This window comes from Alternaria ethzedia (genome assembly GCF_023757985.1).
Source record: "Alternaria ethzedia strain BMP 0044 chromosome Unknown scaffold_47, whole genome shotgun sequence".
NCBI classification, from domain to species: domain Eukaryota; kingdom Fungi; phylum Ascomycota; class Dothideomycetes; order Pleosporales; family Pleosporaceae; genus Alternaria; species Alternaria ethzedia.
Window position 1 is genome coordinate 12043 of NW_026056240.1, and position 22462 is coordinate 34504.

A 22462-nucleotide genomic window follows, 5' to 3' on the forward strand; every position below is an offset into this window, starting at 1 on the left:
GGTTCAATCTATTGTTAAGTCTGTTACTACCAGACGTATTACCAAACATAGCCTGACTATACTTCATCGGCCTCATCCTCGTTATCGCTTACCCATCCTTCCTTCCAAAGCTTATCGATATCATGCCCCTCGATAACCTTTCTCGTGTGAGCATCCACCCAAGACATACGCTCGTCAGCCGGAAGCCTACGGTAAGCAGGCCAACTGATCTCTTCACAAGCGGCGTAGATATAGATACCGAGCTCAAAATCCTTCCTTGAATGAAAGGCTTGCTGTCCTGTGTGAGTCTCATCCTCGTGTGAGGCAACACGCGCAATACCATACGCATGTCTCGCAAGGTAGTCTTCCCTCTGAGCAAACCAATCTGCCGCCTCAAACCCAAACTGTTCTTGCGTAAAGTCAGCATAGTAATGCTCGCGGTTGGCGGTAGTGATTGCGAATACCGAATGGAGAACATCGTCATTGTGGTCTGGGTCGGAACTGACATGGATCTTGGTATGTCGAGATGGGAAGACGATGACCCATTCTGCCGTTGCCCCTAGGGGTCGAAGCGCCTCTTGGATCCATGATAGGAAACAAAATGCACTCCTGTCGCATTGGTCGAGCTTCATAAGGGCTGTTTGCAGATCGTCAGGCACGCTTGATGGGAATGCTGCACGGCCTTTTGCGGTAGTCGGGTCTCCGTTTGGATCTGTTGCGATGTTGACATAGTAGTGGGTGACGTCGCCTTTCTGAGCAGTAAAGAAGTTCTTCACGCAATCGTGTTCAACATTTTCTAGAACAGTCTTCCAAATCTGTCTGAAGGGCTCTATGATCGCTTTGATCTGGTCATGGTCTTGCAGAGTGGTTGGTTTGGTGTTAGTAGTTGTGCTCGCGGGTGTCAGCCCTACAGCTTGGAGTAATTTGTTCAAACCCTTTAGGCCCGACTTCATTGGTAACGATTTGCTGCGAGGGCGTTGAGGCATTTTCCGTTTCAGTTGCGGTTTTGGTGGATATTGGCTGCTTTTCTCGAAAGGGCAAAGATCTCTTGGAAATATGACATGGCCATCACATAATGAAGCTGTGTGTGTAGAACCTACATTGTGCATACACCAAGGTTCAGAAGCCTTGTTCTAAGCTGAATAGGGCTTGTTCAACATTCAACATTCAACCCATTGCTGGAAAAGACAACGCAATATCAGAGCGGCCTGTCCATAAACCGCGATGTGTGTAGGGAGGTGGTTGGGGGACTGGTCGTGACGTATCAGTAGATCCAACATAGTTGAGATGTTGTACTGGGTAGAGGGCGGTGAAACCTGCGTCAAGGAACGATAAATTGTCGGCATGATACATTGGACGAAGTCGACTGGCATTACTGGGTGGGGAAGGTCCGGCCCGTGCGGACTTAGCGCGGGGTTAGCGTGCACCCTGAATCTCCTGCTCCTTGTCCGATGCCCTTCCTTCTTCATCCTCAACACCACACCTCACATTCCTGCCAAGAGCAAACGACGGAAGCCGCGACGCCATCAGCATACAAGCATCCACTCCGCGAACGCAACATCCTCTCCTGCCTGCACAGCCACGATCGCGTCTGCACGGCTTGATTGGCAAACGATGCACGAGACCCACTCGTGATGCACGTTGCGGTCAGGCCACAGCTGTAAAGCCACTCACACACAGCCACGGGGCGCAAATTGGGGCTCGTACATGGCCGTACGCAACCTCCCCTGCCTTGGCGGTTGTCTACGCAGCTGCTCATGATCAGTGTGTAACCCGATGAATTACGTGGTTCGCCCAATTTGGCAATCTCGTGTAAACAGTCACCGCCTCCAAGCCGGCACTCGGCACGGCATTATAGGGAATTCAAGGGCAGATGGTAAGACTCAAGAGTGGCCATGGCTCTCTACCGCCCCCATGGAGTTGCACAAGTGGTGGATCTGGACTACGCAATGCTTGTTGGCTTGGCAGATGGGTCACTGTGACTTCAACCGTCACCGTGGGGCTGCCGGTACTCGGCCGACGATCTTGCATAAAGCCCTCAGCTTTCTCCTCTCACTGTGGAGTTCTCATCAACCTCACTCTTCGTCTCACACACTTGAACACTTTCTAGCCTCATTTGACTCCTTACATCAAGTCAGCTACCGCCCAAACATCATCCAAAATGACTTTCTACCACACTGCTGAGGACATTCGCATCGAGGACAACCACGTGTTGAAAGCTCGTCTCCAGACCGCCGAAGGCGAGTGGAATGACGCCGAGATCGACCTCAACACCTGCATCGGCAACGACAACGGTAGGAATGACATTCATCCTTGACACGGTATTGGTATCGATACTGATCTGGTCAGGCAACTTCCACTGGGATGGCGAGGGCTTTGCCAACTCTGCCGAGAACATCGAGTTCGCACTTGAAGGAGATGGCGACGTCCCCGTCCTCCGTGCCACCCTCTTCGACGCTGATGGCAACCCCGAGACTCGCGACATCAACTTGGGCGAGCGCATCGTCAACAACGACGGCAACTTTCACTACGGTATGCAGCAACCATCAGGCCCGTGAAGCTCATCGCTAACCCGTTCATCAGAGTAAGAAATTTGCCTGGTAAGCCCTGTATAGGTCCCCGGTATCGGCACCCGGTGCTATGAGACACTTCAGAGGAGGACATGGGTTATGGGTACACCGGAAAACTCCCCAATGATATGAAATGACAAACCAACTTCAACTTTACCTATTCTCTCGGCTACCTCGTGATGGCTATGCTTCCAACAATCGATTACTCGGGGACTTTTCTTCCATTTCCCATTCAGTTCTATATACTCACAAGGTAGGCGATGTACGTATTCGGCCATTCACTGGTACTTTCTTCCAACTTCCCCAAGTACCTCTACACATCCCGTGACCTTAAGTGCAATAGTTGCCTAGTAGCTTCGACTCCACTATCAAGGCTGAACAAAGTTCCGAAAGTGATTTCTAGTTCCTGGATCACTAGACAACGAGTCGTTCGCACAAAACATCTGCTGCTCAGCAGCAACTCGTACTCGCATCGCCAAGTAAAGCTCACTATGACCGAATCCACGTCTCTCGCACCATGGAAACTCCACAACAGGTTCGTCGACATCGTTCGCAGCGACGTCAGTCCAATCCTGGACCTCATTCCCTCATACAACACCCTCGAGTTTGACTACAACGCGACCGAAAACACCGTCGCACTGCGTATGGGCGAATATGGCGACAGCGAGATCCTCGCACATTCCAACGGCTCCGTATCCAAGCGCGTAGTCCGCGACTCCAAGATCCGCAAAGCAGGTACCGTCTTGGAAGTCAACAGGCCAATGAGTGGTCAGTTCAAAGCCATCGCGCCGTTTGGCTGGAGCGAGACTATGCAGCAGGGTATTTCCACGCCGATGAGCGCGCCGGTACATGCGCTTGTGCTGATGTATATGCATATCTGGGTTCTTAAGACAAGCAAGGAAGATGTTGAGTTGCCTATACCGAGGTATCAAAGTTTGTATGATGCACTAGTTTTGATTCGAAACGCGTTAGACACGGAGTTGGTGTTGCCGTTTGGGCAGCGCAAGGTTCCCGCGGAGGTGTTGGCCGCCTATCAGAGTGGTGCTGTGGACAGGTCTCAACCAGTCGAGGAAGAGATGGAGCCTGAGAAAGAATAACACTTCATTTGATTTGATGGGCTAATGCCGTTATACTTCAGGACTTCGTTATGTACCTCTTGCTACCATATGCGCAAAAAAGAAACTGACGAGATGGTATCAATCTATCCTCAGCAGATGCTGCGCCGCGTACTCTTATAGTACTTGCGCCCCTCCCAATCCCAGGCATACATATGCGTACAAAAGAAACAAAATGACGGAAAGGAAAGACGTATAGAGAATGTCTAGAGAGAAGCCGTCTTCTTCTCACTTATCGACTTGACCTCAGTCTCAGTGATGGCCTCGTAAGGAACAGTGCGGACTACATCATCCATAGCCGGTGTATCCTTCCAGCGGAGGTCAGGCGAGTCCAAGAGGGCCATCCTGTTCTCAGCCTTCATGCGGTCGGCAGTGATTCTTTGCGGGTAGTTGCGCATGAACATGTTGGTGAAGTGGCTGCCGTAGTGGATGCCCTCAGTAGGCTCTTGGCCGGCCTCGAAGCCAGGAAGCGGCTTCATGACGGCGGAGAAGTTGGGCTCGTGGAAGTAGGCGAAGGCGAAGCGCTCGCGGGTGTTGAGGCCGACCTTGTGGGGTGTTGAGGGGAGGAAGGAGTTGGTGATGTATTGCATCATATCGCCCTGGAATAATGGTTAGTAAGGTTCTGGGTAGGAATGTTTCGGTTGGGGTGACTTACGGGGAAGACGGTGAAGACGTCGGGGGTGGGTGGTACGTAGACCCAACCATCAGTGTTCTCGTGCTTGCCGGCTGCGGTCGTCTTCCAGTTGGCATACTCCTCACCCTCAATCGGGGGGCGGATGAACAGGCCGCCCACGGCATCCTGGGCGGCGATGACAAGCAGACCGTAGTCAGTGTGCGAGCCGATACCGCGACCAGCCTTGCCCTTACCGTTGGTCTTGTCGGTCTGGGGGAAGCGCAGAACACGCATGTGGTGCCAGCCATCTTGCGTGTACCTGGTTAGGGCATTGCCGTCCTCCAATCCAAGACCCCATGCGATGAGTGACAGCATCTTCTCGCCGCTCTCGCCAAGGTAGTCCATGTAAGCTTGCATGATGGTCTTCATCTGAGTGAACGGCCATGGGTTGGGACCGTGGCACGGCCACTTCTGCTGGACACGGGAATCAGTCTGTGCGAGCTCTTTGGTGACGGTAAAGATCTCGCTGTAGTCGGCGATGTTGTCTGTGATCTCCTCTCCGGAAGCGATGTAGCCAGCGAAAGACTGGTCATCCAAGCAAGCTGCTTTTTGCTTGTAGTCGAGGCCGAAGAACTTCTTGCTGCACAGGAACGCCGCATCGGCGAGCTTGCGGTTGATGGGGTCCATGGAGATTTGGAGGATACCGTCTCTCTTCCAGGCGTCAATCATGCTCTTGCCAAGCGCCTTGTCTGCTGCACTGCCACTGAGAGTCTCAGGGAGCTCGAATGTCTGGAGATTGCCGACGACGGCCTTGTGGCCCGGTGGCATAGCGCCCATGGGGTGACTGTATTGGGCAGCTTTGTAGTCGGCCATGGTCGCCAGCCTCCTGACCGAGCTCGCCTGCGAGTTCGATGTCCGGCAAAGAGCGCGGAACTTAGCCGGCCTACTCATGATGGTGCGAGTAGACATCCTCGTGATGTTGTGATGTGTATTGTGACAGGAATGAAAATTTGTAATGACGAGACAGGGTTAAGAGGGGAGATTGTATGAATGGAATGAGCTCGTTGTGACTGATGCTTCGAAAACATATCTTTCCCCCAGGCTTATATACACATGGCGACTGGCATTGCTCTAGCCCCGGAGACCAGCGGCAGCTGTGAGTGAGTTTACTATTCTGCATGAGCGGACGCTTGAGTTGGTCTTCCCAAAGTAACTCCGGACGGTGAAACTGCATTGTAGAATGTGTGCTCGGCTTAGAGACCACCGGAGGGTCTGGACTACGATGCGGATGATTGTCCCGGCTCCCTAAAGTCGCCTACATCGTTCCCCGGGGTCGGATCACGACCTGTTCTTCACCATCCTCTGCTTATTATTCGTTGCAAGGCTACCAGAAGGCCTTTGCGTACCTTGTTTCGCCTGCGTTGGTCGGGCCTTGTTCGAGAGATGTTGGTCCCAGATGAGGCAAGCGCATTGACCAGGTAAGCTGGGATGGGGTTAGAGGCGCCGTTTGAGATGCGGCTGTTGTACGACGAGCGATACGTCGCGACGAATATGAGGCTGGGATGCTTACATTTGGCCGACGTCACCCAGGAAGGACCGGGCTCGTGGGACTTGGTAGCACCATGTTGAGCGAACCTTATCTTGGCGTGCGCCACGCATTCACGTGGCATTCAACGGCCGCGCCCAACCTTCGTTCATGGTCGATCCCAGCCTGAGGTAGCACACATCGCAAACGTTGTTTTCGCAGCTTTCGCATTCGTATTTTCCAGGCAGCGTTTTGCCGTAAACCTTGTGCTTGACATCTTCAAGGCTTTCCAAGATTGAAATGTCCCGACTCGATTCGGAAATAGCGCACGGCCTCGTGTGCACCCTGTGCGGGCCTGACAAGCTTCACTGACAGCACGGCGAGTCCCTACAAATTCCCCTCTCATCTTGCAGGAAATCGATGGTCTGGGGTCGAGAAATTCGATCGTCAATGCGGACGTTATCGCAATTGGTTCGCGTTTACCTGGAGATCGTCGCGGACGTTTCGTATCTACCTAGATAGGTACCTTAAGAAGGTATCAGTGTCATAGATGCTTCGTTTCCGACTGAGAAAAGGCTACCTGCAACAACACGAGATGATGCAACACAGCCCCAAGAGCAAACTCAGGATGAATTGGTCGGGCCGCGTTCGCAGCGTAGCAACTCGGCCTCATGCTCGGATGCTGACAGAACGTCGAAACGCTGGATACTAATCCAATGCCTGCAGCGCCACACGGCCTTGGAAGTGTCTAGATGGTAGAAGCCGGCTTACATAGTATTTCCGGTTGCAACGGCGGTTGTGGTTTCCACCACTCTTCGACGGGTGCAACGGCTCGGAACTGCTGGCTTCCCTACCTACCGCGTCCGGTCTGCTGAAAGTATGCGCAATTCGGCGACACTCGAAACTGATATCGTGGTCTATAGATCGAGGCCCTCGGCGCCAGCTGGAGTCTTGCCGTTGCTCTCTACCGTGAACAAGGTATACGGGAAGGCTTCCGTCCCTCCGCAATCGCGATTCTTAAAATAGGACGGTGCAGATCACCCTGGTCGATCAAAACCCACGTGGTGTCTTCGCGGGGGTCACGAAAGAGTGTGCTCCGGCGTTTGAGCATTCGCGCACGAAGGAAGTGCTGGTGCAGTAGCGACGTCAAAGAGAAAAGAGAATAAGGCAAGAGGACCATAAGGTGAAGAGAATAAGCTGTGGTGCAGGGAAACGTATTTACGCGTCTTTATGAAACATGCACCCTACCACTCGGGTACGAATGTCCACCAGCATTGCCCACAAGATACAAGATAAGGACTGCGAACAATGTATTGCAACAGCTAATAAGAACAAAGAATATCTACAAGAATGTATGGGTTGCCAAAGGGCTGACTACTCGGACTGCACTCACGCTGAGTGTGTGCTTAGTTCTTGCCAGTCTTGGCCTTGAGCCAAGCGACGAACTGGGCGATGGTGAACTCCTCGGGGAGAACAGCGTCAGAGCCAGCGCTGCCAGTGGGCTTAGCGACAGGAGCGGCAGATGAGGTGGAAGAGGCGATAGGAGTCTCAACAGGAGCAGCGCTGGTAGCGGCGGCGGAAGAGGACGCAGCCGGGGTCTTGATTGGGGCAGCACCCGAAGAAGCAGCAGCGGAGGAAGAGACGACGGCGCTCGAGGAAGCAGCAGGAGTCTCAGCGGCGGCGACGGAAGAGCTAGCGGCCGCCTTGGAGGAGGTAGCAGCAGGGGCCGCAGAAGAGACGACCTTGGACATGGTAGTGGGGACCGGCTTCTCGGGAGCCGCACCTGCAGCTCCACCACCAATCTTGGTGGTAAGCTCTCCGTCCTCAATGTATACACCGCTGAAGAACCAATCCTCAGCACCGTCCTTGTCGGCCTGGCCGGGCAGCCTCAGAACACCAAGATGCCAGTCCTTACCGTCGGAAGAGGTGCTAGCATCGAAAGGTCCGGCAGTCTGCTTCAACTCGTCGCTGCCAGTCGAGTGCCAGAAGGCAACGGAGCCGGCATCGAAGTCGATCTCGTACGCAACGTTGTGCCACTCGTCGGCAACGAGCTCAACGTCCCACTTGGAGACACCTCCAACGTGCCATTGAAGGTTGGTGTTGGACGAGCCCGAGGCACCGTACTTAAGCTCAGTGAAATGAGACTCGAAGAAAGCGATCTGGTGTTCGTTGGTGGCCGTTGGTGCGTTCTCGGCGGCAGTCTTGATGGAGAAGTGGTAGTAGACCTTGCCCTTGTTGATGGCCGCCTTGGTTTCGGGGATGAGTTCGGTGCGCAGCATGGTCTGGCCGTTCCATTTCGCGGTCTCGTCAATGGTGATCTTGACGCCCTGCTTGGAAGCAGTGTCGGCGGGGTTCTTGAAGGTGGTGTCAAGGTTGACGTAGTCGGTCACGGCGCCGGAGCCGTGGATGTAGTACTGGTAGGCGCCGACGGGGTTGGAGAAGGACCACTTGGCGATGTCGGCAGAGGAGGCATAGTCGTTGAAGCGACCGTCCCAGATCATCTCTGAATGCACATTTAGTATTTGTCGGACTACTGGAGGATATAGATAACTTACCGGCAGACGCAGCGCTGAGCATCGCGCTCATGAGGGTAGTCTTGGCAAACATCTTGAAGTTATTTGTTCGAAGGTAAAAAACAGAGACCGGCCTGTATGTTGATGGAAAAGCGAATGTAAATGCTACGAGAGCAATGAATGAATGACAGTAGTGAGCGAATGAACAACAGGAACGAACCAGCAGGAAGAGACGCAGCAGACCATATAAGAACGCTGCTTGACTCAACGCATACGCCTGCAAATCATTGCTCGGCATCTAGACGGCGTGAACGCATCGCATGTCAATATTTTGGAAACGCGCGCACCCATATTGAGTATCGCGCGAGCGGTACACGCAGGAATGAACAGTTCTGACAGGACGCCGAGGGCTTGACAGCCGTTTGGTGGTGGAAATTCCGCTATGAAACGTTCGCGTCGGCAACACCAAGCCCGAATCGGCCTTAGTTTGGCTCACACGATGCCTCAACGAGACTAGCGCGAGCGGCTTGGTGATGAAGGATTCATGAAACGCTCCCTGCTCATAGAAGCTTGTTTCATGGTGATACGCGAGGCCGAGATGGAGATTGGGTGATGCCGAGGCGGAGATTAGTTCGTTGTTTGCTTAGAGCTGTATATTGCTGTCAAAATGCCCTCGAGTTGTAAATTAGTTCTGGACGGTCTGAAGCTGCGACGCAAACTAAATGAATACGTAGTGCGGGAGACAGGATGTTAACGAATGTGCCGCTCAATAGAGAACAGTGTTGATTGCGACATGTGATCCACCAATAAGGCAAAAGAAAGACCGTGCGTGATCCTCATGAAATTGTGTGCTGTCGTCCACCAGCTGTTTTTCCTCGCATCTGTTGTGAGTTCATGCTCGCTCGTGAGGACCGTCGTCATTACGTACGCCGTCTAGGCTGTTTCTCTGTACCTCTAGTGCAGCGTTGGCGTCGTCGCCGAAAGGGTCGTGTGCCTGCAGTTCAGCCGGTGGTTGGGGTAACTCATGCACTGGCTTCGAATCAAGCTCGTTCTGAGTCGCCTGGGCATCTAGTTCGTTGTACCATCTACGCTGACTCCTGTCGCAGTCTTGATCTCCCATTTCTGGTATGACAACATCGTTCGCAGCACGTTCCCGACGGCGTCGTAGACACCAGAAGATCATCAAGCTTCCAACGAAAGCAGCAGCAACTGCGACCCCTATGCCAATGCCTACTTGGGCACCGGTACCAAGTCCATTGGGTGATGATGGTGATGATGCGGGTGCGGTCGTTGGCGCCAATCCGTTGATGACTATCGGTGTGGATGTGACGGCTGGCGCGGGTACGCTGTACCTCGCAACCAAAGACTTGACGTACTCGCTCGGAAATGTGCCAACGTCATCTATCTGCCAGTTCACTATGACGGGATCAGCCACGGCTAGACCGGTTGCAAGCGTGGTGATGTCTGATATGACCGATGTCTCACGCACGCGTCCGCTTGGCTCATATGTGGTTGTATAATCGTATACTGGTATGACTTCTTGCCCATCAAACGCAGGCGCTGTTATGATTGCAGCATAAGCACGGAAGGGTGTCGAAAAGCTAGACAAGCAGACATCGGGGTATGCGGAGCCAAAGGTCATACCGCTGATCACTTGTGGTCAGCTAAAAGATCGAGATTGGGGTAGTGGTAGCATCATACCTTCTGCAACAGCTGGCTTGCCAGAAAGTCCGGGTTCCAGTCGGCACACTGCTTTCGTATGCGGTAACCTCCGCGATGGTCTGCCCACTGGGACAGATCCCTGGACTGTATGTGGGTGTCCCATAGAGCTGACATCCGTTGTACGATGCGTCGGAGACGATCAAACGTGTCGGATTTACAGACCAGACGGTTTCACCGGTGCTGCTTCCACCATCACAGCTTTGTGAAGGACGCAGCACCCATCTATCGACACATGACGAGGCTGGGGTGTGTATCGTCGTTAAGTCCGGTACGTTCGGATGTTCCAGAGTTGTCAGTGTTCCAAAGGGAGTTACAAACACCTCACTGTGCGACCAAGACAGCTCTCTTTTGACGAGTTTGCCGACTCCTAATGTCGCTCCGAGTATGGTCGCAGTACAGAGCGCAGGTACAGTTGAAACGTAGGTAGTGTTACCTTGGATTATTGGCATGATTGCCTTTACCCATAAGCCTGGTAATAGTAGCAGTATGTAGTAGAGTTTGAGCGCGAGAAAGTCAAGGCAAAGATGGGACAGCCTCGACGCAAGAAAAGCTAGGAGACTATGGGAAAGCCTAACTTTTGAGCATCTCCACGAACAAGGCCGAAAGACGCCCCAATCTCAAGCTGACATGACGATCATCCAACCGGCCATTGCAGATGCGCGACTATATTTGGCTATCAATATCTGGGCGTGTATATCGCGATTGGCCATAAGCGCGCTGACTCGCAGCAACCTCATCAAGACGATATAACCGGTAAGATCGACTATGGCCTGTTGAGGTAACTGCATCTCTTTCTAGAAAGGATAGTGTAACGAGGAAGATGTTTTCTCCTCGCAAGGCTCATGGTTCATGCTCGAAAACGGCGACGTAGCAATTCATTGATATCATCCCTGACTCGTGGCCTCATCGGGTGCCATGCGGGCGCTGTGGTCGGCATTGCGTCTGGTATCATTTGGTGTATATCGCGATATGAAGGGAGGTCTATGGGATGTTTCCAAGGTTGTGTGAAGCCGAAGATGATGGCATGAGGCTGCCGATGGCAGAGCTAGGTGGCAGCCCACGTGGGACGCGACGTCATCGTACTTGGCGCAGATGATCCACGAATGAATCATGACAGCAACTCTGGAATGATTTCCTCGATAGAAATCACAAAACAACGAACATGTCCGCGATGGAGGAGATGATAGAGAGACGAGATCCATGAGCCTGAAGCGATCTCTAGGTACCTGGGTATCGCACGGGATCGGCGCTATTTTCGGCCAGCGGCATGCGGCTGATCCACAGGACCGGCCTAGGCACTCAGATCGAATTCCACTTTTCCAAGCGCACCCAGAATCCCATGACAGCGTTCCACATGGCTGAGACGAGGGCAACGTTTGTCACGACATCATCTTCAATAGCGGCTGCGCAAGAGGAGGATAGACGGCCACATGCAACGCCAAGAGTCGGCCTATCATGACGGCCTTGCCTGCACGCGAGAAGCGACCCCTCGAACCAACTCAGAATGGCACGTCATCCCTGCGTCGCATCGGCATGCTGGACTTGCTGGACCAAGATCCACGGCCTACATTCGTTATCGATACATCGCCAGGTAGCCCGAAGTCCGGAAATGGAAGCCATTTGGAGTATTGGAATTCGGCCATGGCCGCCACCGACCCTGGAGGGCTACTGCAACTACTAAGCCGAGACGGTGGTGCATACTCTGCTAATGAAGAAGGTTATGCCCCATTTACAAAATTTCGAAGCTGGTCTTTGACACACGACACATCAGATAAGCCGTTCCTTTATCATGGGTTCAACTGGATGAAGATCCATGTGGCTGGCCGCTGGAATGTCATAAGCGGTCTCTTGGCCACCACATGCACCGGCAGTGATGGCTCTGGGATGACCACTCTCACTCGAAAAACTTCCAAATCGAAAGTACCAAACTTCGATTGGACGGATGAACTTCCTCCTCTGCGGTTGTCACGACATGCAGCCTGGGCGCGCAGCATTGACTGGGCCTCCACCCCTCTTGGCCCAATGTCTTCCTGGTCGTCGCAGCTACGCAGTATTGCCAATCTTGTCATGCAAGATCCACGGCCAGCAGTCGTTTTCTACGGTCCGGATCTGATCATGATCTACAACGAAGCAGAGATAGAGCTGTTGGGTGGCTTCCACCCTTGCATGGGAGTCAGCGCTCGCGTCGCGCTTGCTTCAGTCTGGGACCAGTATTTTGAACCCATCATACAAACAAACCTCGCAGGAGAAACCGTGGAAAAGACGAACACCTCGATACACATGGTACGCAGCGGTTTCATGGAAGAGACGTACTTCTCCTTAAAGTTCATACCCATATTAGATGCTGAGGGTATCACAGTTGGGCATTATGAGCCCCTGGTAGAAACGGTATGTTGCAACTTTTCCACTTTCACCGCATGTTTTGGTCCCCTGCTCCTCCAGTGGCGCATCTGACGCTACGACGGATGAGGATGATGTTCTTGGAAGCATGGGCTCTCGCATCAATGTGCTGTTGCAATTCTTGGAAGCCATATTTGAAGCTGCAAAGTCATTTGTGCAACCCGCTGACAGTCGTGTAGACTAGACAGGTCATTGCACAAAGACGCTCGCGCGTTCTTCTAGAGCTAAGCGAAGAGATACCCAGGGCGCGCAATACGGATACTTACTGGGTTCTCGCCACCGAAGTTCTATCCCGCAACGATAAAGATATTCCGTTCGCATTATTGTATTCGGCTGAAGCAGACGGGCATGGGTCTGAATCGAGTAGGACGCGCTTTTCCGATACGAACCAACAACACTGCAAGCTTCGTGGCTCATTCGGTCTTCCGAAAGGGTCGCCCGCAGGTCCCGATCATCTGGACTTCCAACAAGACCATGGCTTTACTCCATACTTTCGCCAAGCTCTTACTGCCCGGAAGCCGATCATAATTCGGTTCGATCAGGATCCTGTGGCGGCAGCGCTGGTCAAGGACGTTGAGTGGCAGGGCTTTGGTGATCCCTGCCGAGCGGCAGCCATCTGTCCTCTGAACCCGACTTCTTCGAAAGACAACATCCTTGGCTTCATGGTCATTGGGCTTAATCCCCGTCGGCCATTTGACGAAGATTATCTCCAGTTCATACTGGTCGCCAGTCGCCTGCTTTCTACCTGCTTAACATCAATTCTACTCCATGAAGAGGACATTGGGCGTCGAGAACGGACTATCGCAAACGCGGAAGCAATGAAATCGCAACTAAAGGAACAGTTGACTCTGTCCCAAGCGGAATCTGAGCGCAACTTTTCCAAGTTCAAACGCTTCGCAGAGCGTGCTGATATTGGCATCTTTCTCATAGGAATGGACGGGGTCTATTCGTATAGGAACGAAGCTTGGTTTGAGATGCTTGGTCCAGTGGATCCTGCAACCGATCTCGCTGACGCGTGGAGTAAGCTTATCGACGATGACTTCGTCGAAATGGGACAAGCAAAGTTTGAGGAACTTGTCGAGACCAAGCAGCACCAGTAAGTGATAGGTACGTCATGACGTACGACAAAGCTTACTATGACCAGATCATTTGAGTTGCGTCTCAAGAAGAGGTGGAATGCGCCTACCCAGCACATGGATGATACATTCCCCGAACAAGAGCCGATGTGGGTCATCACATCCATCTTCCCTGAGCTCGATGAAAATGGAGAAGTAGTAGAGATCATCGGTTGCTGTACCGACATCAGGTACGTCATTCCTTCATCTCGCTATGCTTAACTAAGGGCTTCGAACAGTCAGCAGAAATGGGGAGAGAAACTTCAGGCTACCCAGGCAACGAGGGCCCGAGAATCTAAGCGCAGTCTGGAAAACTTCATCGACACGACATCACACGAGATGCGAAATCCTCTGTCCGCGATCGTCCAGTGTGCAGATAGTATTATCTCGGCTCACAAGAATTTCAGCAAGTCGACAGATTACCAGAAGGTCTACCAGACTATATTGGAGCATACCGTTGACGCTGCCGAAACCATTGTCCAGTGCTCGAAGCACATGAAGACTATTGTGGACGACGTGCTTACCATGTCTAAGCTGGACTCAGGTTTATTTGTAATGACCCCAGTCGATGTCAAATTCGACTCAATCGCGAGAGACGCGGTGAAAATGTTCGAAGGTGAAGCCAAGTCAGCGGGTGTGGATTTGCGATTCCAGCTCGAAGAGTCATGCAAAAAGATCGCGGTTGATCTCGTTTCGCTAGACCCTACAAGGGTCTTACAAATACTCATTGTAAGTACGTGAGACATATTGAAGTGCTTCGGCTGACAGGTAAGAACCTTATCACCAATGCAATCAAATTCACCCGACTAGAAGAGATACGCGAGATCAGGGTCAGTCTGGGCGTCTCCCTGAAGCAGCCGACCCACAGTTTCAGCGTGCCATTCTCCCGTAGTTCGGAAACATCAGAAGCAGCGACTCTACAAGCAGATTGGGAAAAGGGCGAGATAGTAAGCTGTTGCTGAAGGCGATGTCTCAGGTCTTCCACTAACGCGTAAAAGGTCTACATCATCTTCTCCGTGCAGGACACGGGTCGTGGCTTGAGCGACGAAGAACACCAGCTCCTTTTCGCACGCTTTTCGCAAGCGTCTCCACGCACACATATCGACTATGGTGACTATGAACCTCGAAGGCAACTGAACGACTTGCTGACGTAATTTAGGTGGCTCCGGTCTGGGTCTCTTCATCTCACGAAAGCTTACTGAGATGCACGGCGGCGCTATCGGCTTCGCATCTAAAGCCGGCGTCGGAAGTACATTTTCCTTCTACGTGAAGAGTCGTAGAAGCACTATTCGCCCCAACTTTAATCGGTCGGAAAGCGATGCGGCCGTTAGCTTGAGCATACGTGCGCAAAAGACGCTGCTTTCAAGTCGATCGCGCAACGAATCGGACGAACCACCCCAAGCCTCCGCTCCTGCGAACGACATACCCAACAAAGACCTGCACGTCCTCATCGTCGAAGACAACCTCGTAAACCAGCGCGTCCTGGCCAAGCAGCTACGGAACACGGGTATGCAGGTCGCAGTCGCGAATCATGGTGGAGAAGCTCTTGACTATCTGCGCACGACAAAGTACTGCATCTCCGAGGGCTCTGGAAAGCCACTCGCACTCATCCTAATGGACTGGGAGATGCCTGTTATGGATGGGTTGACATGCGTTAGGAATATCAGAGAACTTCAGAAAGAAGGCGTTGTTAGAGCGCACGTGCCGGTCATCGCGGTGACGGCTAATGTGAGGAGCGAGCAAGTAGAAGTGGCGTTGAAGGCGGGAATGGACGACGTTATAAGCAAACCATTTAGGATACCGGAGCTTTGTGCTTGTATACAGAAGACGCTGAGGAATACGGCTAGGTCGTAGTCGTAGTGATTTGGAATAGAAATTACTGCTCCCAAAAGTCGCTCGAAGCCAATGAATGATCAGGCCAGCATGTCGCCAAAGGTCGCACCGCCACCGCGTATTCGCCGCAACTTCGAATTGACGGCATGCTTTTCATCTAGTTTTGCAAGGTATGAAAGAATCGGTGAGGCGATGCTCAATGTTTCCAACGGAAAGGTTATCCGACGGAAACGGCAACCATCATGTCTTGCTAGCGCCCGCGACACTCGCAACCTGACCTCCGCATCACCACTCCGCAAAATTCCTTCGAGTCTGTGCATTCATATGCTCAGCGCATCAACAACAGTCTCGCCATCAATCGCGAATCCACATGTGCCATCGCGAACATTCCAGCTCACGCAACCAAGCTTCGTTGAGCCGCACGCCCTACCAGGATAGGGCGCGGCTGAACTAACGACCAATCCCTCTCTTTCTTCCAGGCACGACGAAATATGGAATTTTGCGCAAACAGCGACTATGACACACGAAATAGCCTTTAGAGGTAACTCGTGTGTCAAAGTCAAGAACGTGATGGTTGTCGCAGTGGGACCCTGCGGTATAAAAAGTCTGTTGAGGCTGAGCCGACGCCAGCCGCCAACGCCTCTCACCACGTTCTCCTGAGAGCCTCGCGGGAGCTAAGCGGTTAACGGAGATCATGCCATGTGCATTAGCTATTTCTAGGTCGATTTTGATCTGAAGAGGTTTAGTCAGGGCACATGCGAAGGGTATTATGATGACGTCTTCCGGTGTGTGTCCTGTGGCTTCTAGACACTCGGTGGTAACCAGCGCGAGGCGATGCTACCTTGCTAGACCCACATGTGCGACCTTTGCGAAAAATCAGTCACGGTGCACGTGGAGTCTGTGTGTGTCCAAGATCTCACGATCGTTTGGCTGGTGGTGGGAAAGAGTGGAAAATTTCTTCGTGGTGCCATGGGGTATATAAGGGGTGGGGAGGTGGGTTGGGTGGAGGAGCATCAGCATCAAGTTATCATCAAGCCTACTATTACACTTCAATCTCCAACTTCAAGATCACCAAACACTCTCATATATCTTCGGTGTCTTCAAACCAGACAAACACCACCCAAAATGAACAACTTCGACTGCCACCCGCGCGTTCTGTCGCTCTCCTCCGCCTCAACCCCATCTTCTTCCATCCCTACAACTCCCTTCTCGCAGTCTCGCCGCCAATCCCACGAGTCAGCACACGACGCGCACCACTTCGTCAACCAAGAAGAGAAGACACAGCACAAGCTCAACCTCAGCATCAAGAAGATGTGGGAAGGCGTCAAGAGGCATGCTGTTGAGCACCACAAGAGCGTTAACGCTGCCTACTTGGCTAGCTATGGATGCGGTACTGCGACTGCAGCAAACACTACTGCCGGGAAGGCGTTGTAGATGGGGAGCAGTAGAGGCTGAGGAAGACGAGATATGGACGAGGACTGAGAAAGAGGAAGAGGAGGATAAAAAGGACGATATGACGACAACCAAAAGTGGATTTCGAGCGACAAAAGTGGATTTTCTGGTGCATTATACCCCGACGAACGATTTGTGGCGCCGAGGAGGAGCTGGCAGTGGCTTAGATACTGTTGTAATATCTAATAACATACCTGAAAGACTTTGTTCAGTGCTGCGTTGCTCTTGCCAATGTTTATGTGATGGCTAGAAAGATTGAAACAAAGTGTAAATTCTGCTGCTCATGCACAAACGTCTGCGCACGCTCAAAATCTGATGAAGGAAACAGTATGTGAGATCGTTTCAGTACTCGTCGTCTGACTCTTCTTCGGCGTCCGTTTCATCCTCTTCCACTTCACCACTCTCCCCTTCAGTTTCGTCTTCATCCCCATCCATTACAACGCCCAATCCTCTTCGCCCCGCCGCGTAGAGTGCCTTATCCTCATCCTTCAACTCCTTCGCAGTTCTACGCATTGTCGGAATGAGAATGTCGATGACAAAGTCTTGGAGCTTTCCTCCGAAAGAGTCGTATTGGGAGATGAGCTCGGGTACAAGCTCTTCCAGTCGTGCGCGTAGATGCGCGTCCTCGTTGGTGATGCGCCGTAATTCCGTTGAATAATACCGAGGATATGGTTTTTCGGTGAAATAAGGACTCTCTTCGTGCCAGAGGCGACCAAGGCGATCAACGTAGCAGCAGGTGTGTCTTATCTCCAAGTATGAGAAAATGAAGAGGCGTATGTAGCTATGTATCAGTCGATCAAGGTCAAGAGTGATTGCCGCTTTCTCAACCCACAGAGTCAGATCGGGGAGTATCCTCGTTAGGACACTCCATTGTAACTCGACGTCGATGTCGTCAAATGCATAGAACCTGTCGCTTTCGAAATTCCTCGCTAGAGTTGCGATCTCGAATCGTTCGCAGATGAGAGGAAACCGCGGACAGTAATAATCATACTCGAACATATCCTTCCAAAAACATGAGAGAAAGTCACACCCAGACCTGCTACATCCACATTCGCATTCGTCAAGTATATCCTCTTTTACAAGAAACTCATAATCTTCGTACGTCCAGGCATCCTTCATGATTAGAAGATCACCGGAACGTGCGTCTATGACTTGGGACCTCAAACATCCAGCAGATTGCCAGGCCAGACAATGTACAGCGGTAGTAGCCGTTCCTGGCCACGTCTCTCTCAGGTTCGCTCCTCTTGAGAGAAACCATCGGACTATCATATTACGTTCAGTCAAACATCCTGATCTTTTACTCGTCATATGTTGCGTGGCCAGATACACGATCGGCGAACAGGACGTGTCCTTAGTACACTTGAAGTTCTCTTGACTAATATCACAGATGCCGGCCAGTTCAAAAGACTCGAAGATTCTGAGTTTATCGGAAGACCACATCTGTGGCATGCAATAAAGGCTTTTTCGTTTTGGCCAATATCGTTGGGGTACGTCAACACCCTCGCTCAATAGTGCAGTGAGAATGCAACCCACATGTGCGTCTGGTAAGCTTGTTCGAGCGCTTTGACAACAATGTTGAATGTCATGCTTTTCCATCAGTAGCTTGACCTCGTGCCTTTGTTCAAGGATATGACTTAACACGAGCTGGATAATATCCACAGTGGGAACAGCTGATGTAGTCCCTCCTTTGAGATCAAGCGCATCCTCGAAGTGGCCGATCAAATTGAGCTGTTGCTTATCGCACATCTTTCTCTGTGACAACCAAAATTGCAACATGTCCAGTCGATTGGTATTCGCCGAGATGTACAGTAGGCTCTGTCCGCGATCCTGCGTATCAGAGCCTGGGGTGTCCCAGTATGCCATCGAATTGGCATTGAGGAGCGCCCTGCAACCACCCATCCAACCAGTAATGGTAGATATGATCAGGGCGTCGACGAACGTGTCGGCGTCTAGAGCGTGTAGGTGCCTGGGTTGATGTAGGAACTCCTGAAGTTGATGATCTGATTTCAGGAAAATCGCCTCTAGTAACTCGGTGTCATCTAGTAATGGGCTCGTAAAATTTTCGTAGCGAATCTCGGCCAAGACTGCCAACCCCGCGTCCCTTCTACGCGCGGCCATTGCCCAGGTATCCCGTGTTATCTGCAGACCATGTTCAAATAGTGATCTTAAGAGAGCTATTTGGTAGTCTCTGGTCTGGATAGGGACGTGATTTTCCATGAGAGTGTCGATGCATGTACTGTCCACGTTTAGCGTTGTCACACTTCGAAGTGGTACGACAGTACCACAAAATGATGATAAGTCTAACATAGAAAAAGGGTCAATGAATGCTTACTCTCCATCATCGTCTGTCTCGAAAGCCTCACTTGGCATTAGTGAGAGTAGATTTTTGAACAAATAAGCAAGGTTCTCGTAGGTGAAGGCGAGGCTTTTATTGCGATCGAGAAGGCCAATTAGGTCACAAACTTGCTATGCTGGTGGTCAGCTTCCATTGCGCATCGATGAGGGCTGCGAACATACATGTAGAAGCGTCCTTCCATTTGCTAGTCGATCGTGTGGTGACGCCTGTCTGAGCTGAAACATCCTGGATAATTTCTCGACCTCGCCCACAAAAGTCTTCATTGGCGTGTTCAGACTAGATCTAACGAGTGTTTTGGCAAACGCGAAAGCAGGAGAATCCCGATCAACAATCCGATAACACTGCAGACTCTGCGTGAATCCAGCGTTGTTGAACCTGGTAAATGAAAGCGAAATCCTCCTCTTTAGAACCAGACTGCACAGGGTAGCCTTGAACTGCAGATCGTTTGACACGTCCGGTAGCGAATAACGAAGACACCGAGGGTCATGAACAAAGCTTTGGGTGTATGCGAGAGTCAGGATTTTTGATATATATCCAAGTGTAGAGGTCTGTGGTCTGCATGTACATGGGATTGCGTCGGATCGTCGTTGCAACTTTTGCGTTCTTCGCTGAACACCCCTAAGCCTCATCACATCGTCGTCCAGTGTTGTGCTTTTCGCTGATACAGCTTCCAAAAGTTGTTCTTGGAAATTCCGAAAATCGGCATGAAGACTCTGAAGACCATGCGACGTGGCCGAGAATCCTGATGCGAGCATGTGTGATTGTCCAGCGAGCTGAAGACTTGTCGCATGAAATGCATCGCGCTGCAGCTGTAAGTTTGAGAAGTGATGTATGCTTTGGTCCATGGATAGCTGGGTGTAGTGCAACCGAGCATTCTCAGACGCCAACCGCTGTTGGTCGATGACAAGGGCGAGCAGCGCAGTCTGTAGACTTTGCTGTATGGTGTTGAGAACATCTTTCCAGTATTTGATGTCCGCCTCCTTGAAAGGAAAAGCCAGCCGCTTGGTCAACCTCTTCAAGCTCGACTTGATCCCGCTGTTCGCTGCTTGGTCACCCGGTTTGAGCTTCTTTCTGATAGTCACGATCGCATTCGCACACGACACGATGCCGGTGCGTGTTGCTGACACCGACTGGGATGGATCCACTTTCCCGATGACGGATTCAAGTCGTTCGAGAAGGTTTGCGAGTTCCTCCGTTTCCGCCGCGATCTGTTCAGCCTTGTTCCTCGCTTCCTTGACGCCACTGAGGTACCATTCGAGGCCTTTGCAAACTTGGATGGCGAGAGAAACGACACCGACGGCGCTGCCGGTGATGGAAAATGGATCTGCCATCGCAGACCTCGTTGCGCTGAGTGCGATTCAGAGTGAGGTCGCAAAGAGAAAGGGAAGCGCGCGAGAAGAGCGGGGCAGATGAGAAGGCTGAGGTTCAGGCGCAGCGCATGCAGGCCAGGCTGGCGATGGGCAGCCAGTTAGAACGATCTCACACTCACCGGTGCAGGATACACATGCAGCCACCTGGTATGATGATAGGTCTGACCTGTGGCGGCATATTGCGTGGGCTGACATTGGCCTGGCTGTGCGGTGTCAACCACTCATGGGTACCGTATTGTGCAGACTAGTATCGACGAATAAAAATAATATACGCATGTATTCCTGTATGCCCTATGCGTCCATGTTAACAAGAAAGAAAAGCGGCTTAATGCTGCGCAGCCAGGGATCTATGCTCCTTGTTCAGACGCGATGAATCCTCATCATCGTCATCTGAGTCAAGACCTTCCAGTTCAAACTCCTCGGCGTCTCTCACTCTACGATCGACCCTTGTGTATCCATTGATGTGTCCGTTCGCGTGACCGTTCGTGAGGGGCGCTTCAGCATCAGCTTTGTCGTCTTGTTCCCAAGTGTATACGGCGTAGAGGTGGATGAGCATGTTGACGACTAGACACGAATTAGCTCAAGATAGTGGTGAGCTAAGTGGGGAGGCTTACAAAGGAATAGCAAGAAAGCGATGCTGTAGAGGATCAGCACGTAAGACACGTGCGTGACGTTCGCTTCGGATAGCAGCTTCATCTGCTCTTCGGTGGCGCCCATAAACATGAACCCGCCAGCCATGAGCAGGAACGGCGTCAGGTACTGGAAGCTGTTCGGGTCCGAGCCATCGGTTGCGACAGAAGCGCGGTCCTTGAGCACGAATGAGATCTCGATGATACGCGCGGCACCTGCAGCCATGAGGGTGTAGCCGAAGATGGTGTGGATCATAGTCGAAATTGGCAGATGTTGTGGGTGCGCAGACATGGCCCATCCGGTCATCAGGATGATGATACCGGGGATGAGGTTGCGCTTTGGTTGACCATTGCGCTTGCGACTGAGCCAGACACCGACTAGGCCCGCAGCCCACCAAACGATGCCCATAGACGTGTGCTGAAGGTCGTTGTGTACCCATGGTCCTCCCCAACGGTGTTCGGTAAAGGTGTTGACGCAACCCCAGGCGGCGATTACGAGCGAATCGAAGAACTCCTGGCTCCTTCCGGTCCTCCGCAGCCACATCTGTCCGACTAGAAGTAGGATAAGGAGAATGATGCCGTATGCGATGAAGGCGCTGCCCATAATGAAGTGCGCCAGGCATTGTCCGGTGTGGTCCGCTCTGCAGAAGCCGAGTGCAGTAATTCCTCCAAAGAGGAACTGCACCCAGGTGACTACTGGCATAGCCTTTCCAACAACATCGTGCGCCTTCACTACCACGCGCCGTATCTTCCCATTGATGCCCTTCTCCAGGTGTAACTTCAGGTAGATACCCATAGCGACTTGGGATACCAACATGAGCATGATGACAGGGACGAACTGGGAGTGGATGTTGTCGGTGAATTGCCTGCCCTTGTGTCTATGGCCGAGGAAGTATCCGATGATTGCGAGGACGGTTCCTAGGGATTGTACCGGGACGTGCCATTTCGATCGTATTATCTGAACCTGCTGTCAGCCCATACTCTTGGTTCTCGATTTGAGGTAACTTACTCCTAATACCATACCCGTGGGGAAGATGATGCCCCATGCCACCGTTTGGATCAAGATGTGCGTCCATAGTATTGAGTCCTACATCGACCATCAGTCTTGCTGCCTCAACCAGGGTGGTCGAAGTGTCAACCCACTATTGGGTCAGGTGATATGGCATCACCATCTGGGATCGCATCCATATCGTGGTCGTGAGCTGTGACTGCTGCGGTGTAAAGCAGCGCCGCAAGGGCCGCTCTTGTAGGGAGGCCCATTTCGCCGTCG

General features: G+C 52.1%; 9 protein-coding genes across 9 annotated transcripts; 3 read left to right on the forward strand and 6 right to left on the reverse strand.

Annotated features, from left to right (window-relative positions):
- Window positions 1-56: 56 nt before the first annotated feature.
- On the reverse strand, window positions 57-932 carry J4E87_010352 (uncharacterized protein; the record flags this gene model as incomplete). The annotated part of the gene is made up of 1 exon (XM_049381926.1): window positions 57-932. The coding sequence occupies one exon, from the start codon at window positions 930-932 to the stop codon at window positions 57-59; it is 876 nt and encodes a 291-aa protein (XP_049228297.1).
- A 1208-nt stretch (window positions 933-2140) lies between these two features.
- J4E87_010353 (uncharacterized protein) lies at window positions 2141-3646 on the forward strand (the record flags this gene model as incomplete). Its single annotated transcript, XM_049381927.1, has 4 exons — window positions 2141-2273; window positions 2329-2511; window positions 2807-2833; window positions 3030-3646. 4 exons carry the CDS (start codon window positions 2141-2143, stop codon window positions 3644-3646), a joined length of 960 nt encoding a protein of 319 aa, XP_049228298.1.
- Window positions 3647-3870: 224 nt separating this feature from the next.
- J4E87_010354 (uncharacterized protein) lies at window positions 3871-5246 on the reverse strand (the record flags this gene model as incomplete). The annotated part of the gene is made up of 2 exons (XM_049381928.1): window positions 3871-4263; window positions 4320-5246. 2 exons carry the CDS (start codon window positions 5244-5246, stop codon window positions 3871-3873), a joined length of 1320 nt encoding a protein of 439 aa, XP_049228299.1.
- A 1962-nt stretch (window positions 5247-7208) lies between these two features.
- Window positions 7209-8409, reverse strand: J4E87_010355 (uncharacterized protein; the record flags this gene model as incomplete). Its single annotated transcript, XM_049381929.1, has 2 exons — window positions 7209-8305; window positions 8358-8409. 2 exons carry the CDS (start codon window positions 8407-8409, stop codon window positions 7209-7211), a joined length of 1149 nt encoding a protein of 382 aa, XP_049228300.1.
- A 798-nt stretch (window positions 8410-9207) lies between these two features.
- On the reverse strand, window positions 9208-9957 carry J4E87_010356 (uncharacterized protein; the record flags this gene model as incomplete). The annotated part of the gene is made up of 1 exon (XM_049381930.1): window positions 9208-9957. One exon carries the CDS (start codon window positions 9955-9957, stop codon window positions 9208-9210), a length of 750 nt encoding a protein of 249 aa, XP_049228301.1.
- Window positions 9958-12059: 2102 nt separating this feature from the next.
- On the forward strand, window positions 12060-15406 carry J4E87_010357 (uncharacterized protein; the record flags this gene model as incomplete). The annotated part of the gene is made up of 7 exons (XM_049381931.1): window positions 12060-12425; window positions 12617-13533; window positions 13582-13743; window positions 13792-14281; window positions 14326-14499; window positions 14551-14662; window positions 14712-15406. The coding sequence occupies 7 exons, from the start codon at window positions 12060-12062 to the stop codon at window positions 15404-15406; spliced, it is 2916 nt and encodes a 971-aa protein (XP_049228302.1).
- A 1104-nt stretch (window positions 15407-16510) lies between these two features.
- Window positions 16511-16819, forward strand: J4E87_010358 (uncharacterized protein; the record flags this gene model as incomplete). The annotated part of the gene is made up of 1 exon (XM_049381932.1): window positions 16511-16819. One exon carries the CDS (start codon window positions 16511-16513, stop codon window positions 16817-16819), a length of 309 nt encoding a protein of 102 aa, XP_049228303.1.
- Window positions 16820-17179: 360 nt separating this feature from the next.
- Window positions 17180-17708, reverse strand: J4E87_010359 (uncharacterized protein; the record flags this gene model as incomplete). Its single annotated transcript, XM_049381933.1, has 2 exons — window positions 17180-17618; window positions 17704-17708. 2 exons carry the CDS (start codon window positions 17706-17708, stop codon window positions 17180-17182), a joined length of 444 nt encoding a protein of 147 aa, XP_049228304.1.
- A 3180-nt stretch (window positions 17709-20888) lies between these two features.
- Window positions 20889-22452, reverse strand: J4E87_010360 (uncharacterized protein; the record flags this gene model as incomplete). Its single annotated transcript, XM_049381934.1, has 4 exons — window positions 20889-21127; window positions 21178-22150; window positions 22202-22279; window positions 22336-22452. 4 exons carry the CDS (start codon window positions 22450-22452, stop codon window positions 20889-20891), a joined length of 1407 nt encoding a protein of 468 aa, XP_049228305.1.
- Window positions 22453-22462: the final 10 nt, after the last annotated feature.